Source organism: Diplotaxodon limnothrissa, linkage group LG6, assembly GCF_057381915.1.
Source record: "Diplotaxodon limnothrissa isolate DT_005_m linkage group LG6, D_limnothrissa_male_GT1.1, whole genome shotgun sequence".
In the NCBI taxonomy this organism is placed as follows: domain Eukaryota; kingdom Metazoa; phylum Chordata; class Actinopteri; order Cichliformes; family Cichlidae; genus Diplotaxodon; species Diplotaxodon limnothrissa.
The window spans coordinates 36,916,456-36,928,585 of record NC_140601.1 but is presented as its reverse complement, the minus strand read 5'-3'; the positions used below and the strand labels follow the sequence as shown (position 1 = coordinate 36,928,585).

The following is a 12,130-nucleotide window of genomic DNA, read 5'->3' as shown; positions in this document are numbered from 1 at the left end:
GTTCGCTCGGTGTCAGCGTGAAATGTGACAGACCGTCAACGCTCAAGTCGGATTTCACCAGACCGGAGCAATCGACGACAGAAAACAGAGTGCATTTGTAGTTGCTTCCCCCAGACACAATGCTGGTTAAGTCACCGATGGCAAAAAAACACAGACAAATGACTAAAACTGTTAATGTTAGTTTGTTTTTATAAATACAATTTTAAAATCCGGACTTTACCGGTGAAACGAACCAGTTTAAGCTCGGCAATCTATTAGTAGGGCTGTTAAATCAGAAGCCGTGGATAGCAGAGAGGCAGACTAAAAGGGGCTTTAAATTATTTATTTACAAATACCAAGCCTACCCATTGCAGCTGTTTCCTTTGGAGTCGAAAGTTCGCTTTAAAATTAAGTATTTGCTGTGTTTGCAGAAGTTACTTGAGCTACAAAATTACAGTAGCGAGAAAAAAAATAACTAGAACGTTATTAAATAGTGACAAACATAGAAAAATGGCGGGGGGAGGGCAGATTATTCAGCCGTAATCTAAAATAAATTAGGCCACTAGGATAAATGAAGTGCCTGTGTTTATCAGATCTGGGCCAAAGTTTTCACGTTTAAAAAGGGGTTTTGCATGTTTTCTCATAAGCTGGAGAAAAATGTGATTGAATGTTAAAACAAACAAACAAACAAACAAACAAACAAACAAACAGCTGCAGAAGCTTGAGACCATTATACCTTTTTTTGAAAAATGTTCAATGGTGCCGTGTCAAAGGTCAAGAACATGCCCTGTTTGAAATATTTATGAAAACTACTGTTACTGTGTGTGTGTTGGGGAGGGGGGGGGGGGGGGGGGGGGGGGGTATGGGAGCAAGAAGAATGATATGTGAGAGGAAAACTGTACGTGGTTTCTGATTGTCCTCTCATTCTCAGACACCCACACACACACACACACACACACACACACACATCTAACGCCATCTGAGTCTATCTTGCCTCCTATACCCTATTCCCTTGGTCTTGTTCTCTCATTTCACACATACTGAAGCCCAACCCATCAACAACAGGCCTAATACACACATACGCCCAACAGACACACACATATTCTCTCCTCATTACACTCCCTTTTCCTACTTTGATGATATGCAAATATCCCTCCTACCCTCCTTCCTCTCACTCCTCCCTTCCTCCCTCTGTGTCTCCCACAAGCAGCAAGCTTACACACACACACACACATCACACGCAGGCTAATGCGCTGTGGCAGCGTCCACAGACAGGCGGGGAGGATCAATTTTTCACCCAGTGTGCTACCGATATTCATAAGATAAGGCCACAGTAGACAGAGAAGAGAAAGAGAGGGAGGGAGAAAGGTGGGGGAAAGAAGGGAAACAGAAGAGATGGAGATAATGAAAATGGCGAGTTGGTGTAATGACGGGGAGGGAGTATAGAAGAAAGGAAGGGTGTCCAGGAATAAGGGTGAGTGAGAAGAAAAGTGAAAGGAATGGAGAAGACGAGGACCATGGAGGTACTACGGAGGGTGAGAACGGGTGAGAAAGTGGAGAGGGTGGGGAAGTCTCATGGGTGTGTGGGAGGGTGGAGGCAGGATGAGTAAGTGGGTTAGGGGTGGTATGAAAGGGGGATGGGGTGTAGAGAGGGCTCTGGGGGATGGGATTGGAAATGGATAGGGTGGTAAGGGAAACCGAGGGATGGTGTGTGTGTCGGTGTGTGTGTCTGTGTGTGTGTGTGTGTGTGGGGGGGGGGGGGGGGTATTTTGCTGACGTGCTCTCTTATTGGCTTGTTCAAAACCTGGGGGAGGGGCAGCCACAAACCATACTCTCACCAGCTGTAGGGAAGAGCAGAGAAACAAAGAGAGAGAGCGAGAGAAGGATGGAGGGGGGCAGATAGGTTTTAATGTTGATATTCTGGTCTAATTAGATTCCTGTCTGAGTGGCGGAATGAATGGTGCTGATCATATAGGAACAGAGCAGAGCAGAAGAGGAAGCAGGCTTTGTTTGAGTTGGCGAATTCTGTTTTTTGTACACACAAGGGGCTCTTGATCTATAATTGAGACGCAGAGAGGAGCAAATTGTCTACACTGCCTCTTTTGGATACATCCAAACTCTTGCAGTCATGTTGAAAAAAGACCAAATGTCTTCTGTAGAGCAACTAAATTTTAGATGACGTGTCATTGCATTTATCATATCAGTGTTACCTAAGCATTATGCAATCAGCTTTTGAAGGTTAGACGTGACAACGACGATATTTAAAACGACCTGTGTATGAGAAACTCCCCAACCTTAGACATAAATTTCACTACAAAAGTACGCATTTGCCCGTCTACAGTGTAACATAAAGATACTTGACTGTTTTTAAACATGTCCATAAAATTAAAAGAAGATTAAACAGAAAGCTTTAAACAGCACGGAGAAAGAAATACCATTCCAGCACACACAAGAAGGCAGATTGAGTGCCATGTGTTTGTGGAGCCCAGCTGAACCCCGCCTGCTAAACCAGTCCGCTGGCTGTGACAGACTGTCAGGCAGGGAGAGAGGGTGGTGTGTGTGTGTGTGTGTGCGTCTGTGTGTGTCTGTGTGCATGTGTTTGAAGAGAACAAGACAAGAAAGAGGGGAGAAAATGAGACAAAAAGACAGACTGACCAGTATAGACAAACATGAAGGAAAGAGACGTAAGAGAGGAGGTATATTGACATACAAATAGAAAGAGAGAGGGGTACATATTGTAGTACATATGATGAGAATGGGAGACAGAGAGAGCAGAGTAGAGGAGGCCAGGCTTTCTGTGGCTTAGCCAGACTGGAGCGGTGGGACTTGGCTGGCTGTGGACCCTTGGCTTCACTATTAAAGCAAGAGGGAAAAAAATCACAGTCAAAAAATGAAAAGGGCAACAAGCTATGCCAAGAATGCACAGGCAAGAAGCAACACATTAGGTTCGTTCCTTCTGCCTGCCTTACTGTTTCCTAAAGCAGATCTAAACAATAGGTGGGACCAGCCTTGAGAACCAAGCACTGTGCAGTCAGAACCCTACTTAGTGACTGAGAGCTCATGGCAGCTTTTCCCTTTGGGGTATATAGGTACTCTATTCTATCTATTTCTAACAGTTTTCCTCTTTTTTGTGCTAATAGGTAGCCAGTCATCTTAGGCCACCTGCTCTGACTGGATCCACAGTCTTTATTTGTCAGCCAGGTGATATTTTTATGTGAAATGTTTAGAGCAAAGACGAACATGTTTGTCATGGTTCCAACATTAAATAGAAAAGAAATATCTAAAATATCTTCTGCATCATTGTAGAGGACATTTTCCTAAATGAAATCTGGCCTATTTTGTAACTTTGAAAAGCATCCAGTTTCCACTATAATTTAAACTGAATTCTGTAATCGTGAACAACGCTTGGTTTCACAGTGCTGGCTCAGAAGCTGGACACAGTGGGTTTTTTTTGTTTTTTTTTTTTACTACCGCTACTACAAAAGTTTCAAATGCTGGATGATTCATCAAACTGTCATGTTGTTGTAACAATACAAGACTAGAAGTTTAGGCATGCTAAAAGTTCTGTTAACCTGACACTACCCAGCAAACATGCCCACTCCAGGCCTGTGTGGGCCCCTGAGGGCAGACCTAAATGGCCCACAGTGGGTGCCTGTATGTGCCTCATTGGCATGGAGGGGCCAGTGAGGAATTTTTGTGCAAGCCTACAATAGGTTACCCACAGAAAACCTTTATGGGGACCTAAAAGGTAAAAACTTCTGTGGCCCCACACTGGTCTTCATTGTGGAAGTCCACAGTAGGCTTGCCCATAACCAATACTGGTGTCCCAAAGGCAAAACTGCCATGGGCCCCATGTGGGCACACTCAGTTTGGGCCTGTGTGGGATAAGTGTGGGTTTGCCCTGTCCACAAAGCCCTACAGTTCACCCACAGCTACTCACTGTGGGCCAACATGGGTATGTTTGCTGGGTAAATGTAATGTTTTATGGTAGTGGAAAACATTCTAAGCAGAGAGTACAGCACAGTCTGCTGGGAATGGGGATGGGGGGGGGGGGGGGGGGGGGGGGGTGTCAGGTATTTAGTTATGAACCAAATTTAGGTGCACATTAGAAAATTTTCTGAATTATTATTATTATTATTATGGGACCAGAGGAAAAATCTGACCATTCACCCTGAGATGGATATAAATATCTGCACCAAAATTTGTCTAAATCCATCGACCAGTTGTATTATTTTAGCTAGGCTATGATGGGACTAGAGAAAAAGCCAGCAAAGATATGTAAAGAAAAATAATAAAATAGAATAGAATAGCCCTTTATTGTCATTGTACGTGTACAACAAAATTGTAGTTGTACATGTAATCACAAACAAAATCATAAGCCATTCAACATTTATTGGGATATCTTAGGTTTATTTAAACAAAACGAGGAGGATCAATCAACTGACTGACCAACTTGTCGCTTACAAAGAAGAACATCATAAAAATCTGTTCACTCCAGTTTGTTAAACAGCTCTTGAAGTTTGCTATCACAACAGTTTTTGCTGTCTTGTGCATCATGTTCAGTTTTTGGTGAGTGTGTGTGTGTTAGTACTCAGTCTGTTGTATGTGCGGGGATGGCATTTTGGAAGCGACATTAGACATTTGGGGGACTGGTATTGTTTATAAGCCCTATGGAGAATTGAAAGCCTAAGCAATACTGGCATCTGTTTAATTTACTGTTCATGCACACACACACACACACACACACACACACACACACACACACACACACACACAGAGGTTGTCACGAGCCCATGAATTCAGAGGACATTATAATGACTTTCTTTAACCTTAACCACAACTACTACTTTCCTATCCTCAACTCACTTTATACTCACCTTAAAACTACATTATGGAGATTTTAAACGTGCACACATTATGGTACCATAATATAAGTCAGTCGCTGATGTACACACAACAAAGACTCATATACAAAAAAGAAAAACAACAGAATGAAAACTGACTGACCCAGCCACTCACATCTACTAATCATGTAGTAATAGTTGCCATTCCATAATCATATCACTGCATAGAGGCTTGAAGGGACTTATGGGCTTTGCCAGATTATGAGTGAAAAACAAGGACTTTTCCATCCACTCGTACCCTTAGTAGAGGATTATAGCCTTTAGATTGTTTGACTCCATGAAGACTGTCACAGAGGAGGATATTTGTGAAAAACACACCCCAGGAATGGCTTACCACACCACAGTGCAAGCAACCAAAATATCCATCTGACTGTTCCAAATGCACACCAGAAAGGCTTGTAACAGCAAAGGGTGAGAGACTTAGTTTTGGCTTGGTTACAAAGGCGTGAGCTGTTTCCCTTTCTTTAACAATCTAGTGATTATCAAAGAGGCAAAGAAAATTCATCTTGAAAACTGATATTTATACATCAACAATGAAAAGAGGCAAGTTCAAAAACAAAAAGGCATTCTCTGCACCTCAAAGAGTTACCACCAACTAAATCACCATGTGGTCCTTTGGTTATCTTCATTTGTCAAATGTTTGAAATGCTGCTTGATTTTCTTTGCCATATGTCTTATACTGTGAGGCTGACTATGTGTATGCAGTTGAGATGCAACCCTAAAGCCATGTCATATTCTGGGCTTTGAGGAGAAAGAAGGATGCCAAGAGCTGAAACGTGATGACTAGTGGGTGTGTGAGAGTGAGTGGGGAAAAAGGAATCCTTCCAAAGGCTCTTTTTGGCTGTGTATATGTGTGACTGTACGTTCATGTGTACGCACATGTGATCAAGAGTGCATTTATGTGTGGGAAGAAGGAATCCTTCCAGCCGTTTTCTTTCCTGAGCCTCTTCCTGTGTCCCCTCCACCCCTCTGCATACAATTCTCAAAGCTGGCGTCGGAGGGTTTGGCCTATACAAGATCCAACCCACCAGAGGACACAGAGGAGAGAAGCCAGTGTTTCTCTACCTCTCTCTCTGTGTCTTCCCAAGCTCTGTCTCTTTCCACCACTCACTGAATGTTACTGTAAATCCTTCACTTCATACACACCATATTCCCACATCTCTCCATCCAGTGTGTTGGTGTATCTCATATGACTTGGCAGAAGTGAACCATGCATATGTGCTTGCCAGTACGGGAATGTGTCTGTTAAGAGTTTTGGCAGTTTTCTCAGCATAGCCTCACCAAGAGATCCACTGGGAAATGTGGTTTTAACGCCTCCTCTCTTCTTTCCACTTCTTTCCTTTCTTTTCCTTAGTTCACAATTACATTACTTCTGTTTCTCCATGCTCCACTTCTGTTTTCTTCCTAATTCTATCCCCTTTCCTTCAGTATTCAATTTTCTGCAATTTCAACCTGTGGAAATCTTTTGCTTCTTCTTGCTTTAATGACAACGGTCTCTCTTTCTTTCTGCATATTCAAAATCTGCTCTCTATTAAAAGCACATCATCATTTGCATCAAAAAACACTGCATGCATACAGGCCTCTAATTCAGGATGTAGCTCTCCAAGCGCTGTCCACACACAATGAATGCTGATGGAGAGACATGATAGGTTATCCTGTAGGGAAAGCTGGTCAGATGAAATACCTACTTGGTATTCCATCCCTCTGCAAAGCATGACACACAGGAGAGGGATGCCGGTAAATATGCAAATGATGAAATACATATATTCCATGGTTTTCAGAAGTTCATCAGCTGCAGTAATGATTTGCAGATGTTTTCGGCACGTCTAAAGGCTGAAAAAGAAACACTTACTGTAAAACATTGACTATGTATTGAAAATACATATGAATGCATGTGTCTATATACTATTTACTCTTGCATTATATTCCAAATATAGGACTTTTTTAATCCACAACATTTTTCTATCATCTAAATTGTGAATGTAGGGTAGAAAAGATGTGTTTTTGTCAAAATTATTGCAGAAGAACAACCGCAAACATATCTTACAATGCAACTTAACAGTGAACAGTTGTTGACTGTTAAGTTGAATGTGATATTTGGCCCTTTTAGCAGCTGCACATGTATGTATTATTGAACGGGGAGTAGGAGTGCGCTGCACAAAACACCCTTTTTTCTGACTTTGCACCTGCACTTTTTAATTTTCAATTTAAAGATATCACTGGAGAGAATTTGTCACATTTCAGTTACTCACTCTAGAGCTACAAAAAGCATCACTAAACTTTTTCATATGTAGCAGCACCCCCTAAGACCTTAAATAGATTTTCATGTGTATGCTGGTGGAATTCCCCTTAAGGATTAGAAACAACTAGTCAGTTTTATGGCATAATGCTCCCCGTGTCTGAAACATTTAGCTTTTAATTATTCCTAATTAACTTTTACTTAAGTAAAAAGTACATGGAGTTATTTTGCTCTGAAGTACTCTTAATTAACTAAACCATCTGAATAAGTCTTCCATCACCATAGTTTCCTGGATACTCCTTGATTCAGTTCAAGATTGAAGATTCAAGAGCTTTATTGTCAATACAACAGTATACACAGTATACACAGTATACACAGTATACAACGTAGCGAAATGCTGTTTCACCCCAAGCCCCTCATGGTGCATTTATAAGTATATAAAAGATATATCTCCAAGAGATATAAAACTAAGAATTACAAATAAATAACATGCTAAATTTTGGTAAAATTAAGGGATAAAAAGGTACTAATTACTAACTATACAATACTATACAATACTATAGTAGTAACTATACAATGCTATAATGATAACTATAAACAAAGACAGTCCAGAGACAACACAAAGTGTATTGTGCAGTAGGTATTGAATACCAGGTTGAAGTTATTGTCATGATATTGTAGACAAGACAGGGCGAAGACATGTGCAAGATGGAAAATGTGCAAATATAATATAATTTAGATATGTGTTCAGCAACTATGAGACTGAGTGTAAAAATAAGCATATTGTTCCCAGGTCCAGTTCGTAGTGGATTAGCGGAAGTTTTTGTTGTTTTTGAGTCTTTTGGTGAGTATTGTAAGGTGTTTGTAGAGGTGTATGTGTATATCAGTCCTTTGGTGGTAGTGAGTGGACTGCTTGGGGGAAGAAGCTCTTGCAGAGTCTGGTCTTTGGTCCTTGATGCTGCTAAACATCTATTTCAGCCATGTATAAGCCCAGACAGTGATAGCAATCGAACCACACAGACATTTGCCTGTCTTCCACAGTGACTTCAGTGGCCTTGTTCTGCACTCAACAAAGTTCATCACAGTTCATCGTCTTTGTCCCCGCTGAGCTGTAGTTGGCTACTGTCTCCAACCTTGTCTCGCTCATCTCTCCTCACCCCTGTCCCTCCCGAGGTCTGCTTCCATCACCTATCCCTAGGGGATAACTGCCTCCGCTGCCCAGCCCCATCTGTCCCTCCACTAGACCAGCCTCACCCTGACTCTCCCTCCGCACTTTGGCTGCAGCCTCTTTATGTGATGTCACTGAGCAGAAGGATGGCCTTTTTGGTGAGTGCATGTGTGTGTGTAAATGGGTGTATGGTGTCTGTGTGAGTCAGTGAGCGGGAGGTGTGTGTGAGTATTTGACACACACACAGAGGGAGAGAGAGAGAGAGAGAAAGAAGACAGACAGAAAGAAAGAAGAAAAGAAAGGCACAAGTGTCAAGTTTCCCTTTTCAGTTCAGGAGCTCAAATCCTTGTTTTTAATCTAGAAAAGAGGGTGAAAAGAGCACGAAAAGGGAGAAGGTAGCTGGGAATTTGAGCTGGTGACAGATGTTTTTTGTTCCTTCTTTCTTTCTCTCTTTACAGTGTTATAGATGAGTGCGCAAAACATTATATGAAGATATGAAAAGTTCACTGTAAAATAATGTGATTTAAAATATGTAAAATGATCAAATTATACACACACACACACACACACACACACACACACACATATATGAAAGAGACAAACTACCTGTCTCTAGTTTTTCCACTGATGACACCATTTACTGCTCAAATCTCAAAGTTTACTCTCTTCCTGTGACGTCTCACCACATCCTGGTTTTGACTGCACAAGATGCTGAGATGTCTACAGTTTAACGGTTTTCCTGTCACTTTTCAGTTCACACCCGTATTCACGCGATTTCGCTCATAGGACACTGTGGACTAAAAAGGTGCACACATAAACGCATATACTGATAAATAATTAGATACTATCATGGTAGGCTACTGTCCAATTTGCGGGAAGCCTGTCTACTTTGGTAAGTCTGACCTGTTTAATTTTTAAACTCGATGCAATTGTCTTCCTCTTTCTGTCTGGCACTTGCTTTACACGCTCTTTATCTGTCTGTCTACCATCTCTGTGGCAGATCAGTTTGGCATTGTCATAAAACTTGAAATCTGAAATAAAGCACAAATAATGAACAGGTGAAACCAGGTGTAATAAAATTAATAAAGGGCATTTTTTGGAGTTAACATAAGATTGAGGTTCACCTTGTGTTTTGTTTTCTTTCTGCAAAGTCTTATTATCTACATTAGACAAAGTGCAATGATATCAATATGTTCCTTAAATGCAAAATTGTTATCTATTTTCTTTTTAGAGGACAAAAAAAGGCATTTCACTCTTTCTTTTTAAGGCTTTTGGCTTTATTTGAACCACACATGCACACAAATGCACACACTCGTATCCATGATAACAACAGGATGTGGGTCTAGCCAAACGAGCATGCACTGCTCTTTGGGTTTCCTCCCTACCTCCCCTCTCTTTTAAACAAGTCCTTTTCCACATTCAGGCCTAGCCATTAGATCCACAAAATGACTCAAACCACCAGTTAGATTCCTCTTTGGTTGTTATTTTTGCTGTTAGTTTTTCTCGCCTGTTCATGCACCAGCTAAGTTCAAATTCTCTGATGTGACCTGCCCTACTTTTAGTTCAACATCACAGTCTCTGGCCTACTTGCACTGATGAGGCTAATAGTCTGTAACTTCTGAACCAGACACATGAAATCCAGACATTGTGTTATCAGAAATTGTATGAGATGCAAAATCCTTTTGACTTTTTAATTAAATATTAATAAAAATATCCGATCCTGCCTCTCATTAAGCTAGTCCATCTCTTCCTTTGGTGCAGGTGAGAAGAAGAGGTCCTTAGGGAGAGACTACCATCCTCTGTGTCTGAAGTGTCAGAAGTGTAACAGACAGCTCACCCCTGGACAACATGCTGAGGTATATAAGGACAACAACTGAGTCAATTAAGTATTCAAGGAAAGTAATATGAATGCAGTTTACTGAATGAGTAGGATGATGCTATAAATATGTGTTACTCGTTGTGTTTCAGTATGATGAGAAGCCATACTGTACACACTGCTATCTGAAGATGTTTGGACCGAGAGGTATACTGCCATCTCAATATGAAAACACAAACACGCACAACTGGCCAACCACACGCTATTTCTGAATGCCTTTTCTCTGTGTAAATCTTTCTTAACAGGTAACAGGTAACTGACGTCGGTGTGGCACAGTATATCCCCTCAACAAAAGCCAGGATGAGGCAAAAATGAACAAATGCTGACATTTAAAAGATCCGGTTTATATAAGGCAAAAGATAAAGGAGTGAATAAATAATAATGAAGGACCGGAATATACTGTAAACCTTATAGGACAGAGTGAGCTCTCTTTGTTCCCTTTTGACGAATTAAAATATTTATAAATGTGGTAGAACTAGGCAATGCTATGTATATGTGACTGTTCACTTTTGTAATGTAAATTAATTTGGATGTAGAAAAGTGTGAGTCAGTGCAAATAAATACATTTTTTGAATGTTGCAGCATCAAATTCTGGTAGATGTCTAAGTTTTTAAGACTTTGCAATCAGGGGCTTACACTTTTAGATTTCTGGGCATGCGGCATGATTGTGTTCCCTCACAAACTAATAAAAACTCTAATCACCAACAATACAGATGCATGTAAAAAATTAGTTGGGCTAGAGGGTTCTCCCTCTCTCCCCCATCAAGCTGCCAGGGGAAAGGAGCAGGAATGGATAAGAGTGGTTGCTGTTGGCAGGGTAAACTAGATCTTCTGCCAGCAGAATCTACTGGAATGGGTGCTACAGTGAGGCAAACATGGGGCTCTCTCTGTCAAACACACACACACACACACACGTGCACGTGCAAGCAGTGTGTCTGCAGTGTGCCTTCACTGCTGCAGGAGCTTGTCACCCAGTGGTGGGTGAAGTGCACAGTTTCGATGCACACGCTCTCGCTCTCTTTTTTTCAAACACACACTGGCACGCATATGAAAAAACAAAACAAAACAGAGATGTGGTTGATGCGTTTTCCTGTTGAGTGTCATGTGTCACTCCAGTGACATTTCAGGTGTTTGCTCTTGAAGGTGAGATGGATATTGAAATAAAGGGTGAAGAGGCTGAAAAAGAAATAGTATCGAGAGAGGAGATGGACAAAGGGAGAGAGGGTTTATTATGACATCTAGCAAAGAGTAAGCAGAGATATACCTGTCTAGCCTTCAGTGTGCCTTTAAAACTGTCCATCTCCTTCTCCTTTTTCCAGATCCATATTCTATCCCAAGCACACCAAGCCTCTCTCACCTTCCATGTCTCCTTCACCCTCTAACCCCCTACCTTGATAGATCACATGACTGCTGTGTTACCAGCTGGCTGACTGTTCATTTGCAAGTGTTTCAGCTACACTCCCTTATTAGAGAGACGGGTGGTGGTGGAAGGGCAGAATTATAGGTGGAAGGGGGGCAGAGGGATGAGTGGGTGCTATGCAGACCACTGGGTGATTGAGGGGCACTGACAGAACTGAAAGAAAAGAGAGGGAGCTTGAATTTATAGGCGAGACAGGAAGAGAGAGAGGGGAAAGTAAAACAGAGGGATGAAAAATTACCATATTAAGCCTTGCTAAGTTAATGCAGAGGTTATTCAATTTGCATTAATTCACCTTGGGTCGAAACTGGAAAATTGAGCTAAATAAAAAAATGTCATTATCTTACCATGAGGTGGCAGCGGGAAAGGCCCATGTGTGGATCCAATATTAACTTCAGAGGCATTCTAAACCAGTAACTATGCTTGCCACACTTCAAACAATGACACTTGATGACGACTTGAAAATAGTATTTAAGTATTTTACAGTAACTTTTAAAAAATGTATAAAGACTAGACAATTTTTGCTTGTGAGGCGATGCGTTGCAAC

At 41.4% G+C, this 12,130-nt stretch overlaps 1 protein-coding gene across 1 annotated transcript; it reads left to right on the top strand.

Moving 5' to 3' along the window:
• The first annotated feature begins 9,139 nt into the window (after nt 1-9,139).
• LOC146631142 (cysteine-rich protein 1) lies at nt 9,140-11,561 on the top strand. Its single transcript, XM_085356647.1, has 5 exons — nt 9,140-9,182; nt 10,052-10,146; nt 10,259-10,313; nt 10,412-10,418; nt 11,486-11,561. The coding sequence occupies exons 1-5, from the start codon at nt 9,140-9,142 to the stop codon at nt 11,559-11,561; spliced, it is 276 nt and encodes a 91-aa protein (XP_085212773.1).
• Nucleotides 11,562-12,130: the final 569 nt, after the last annotated feature.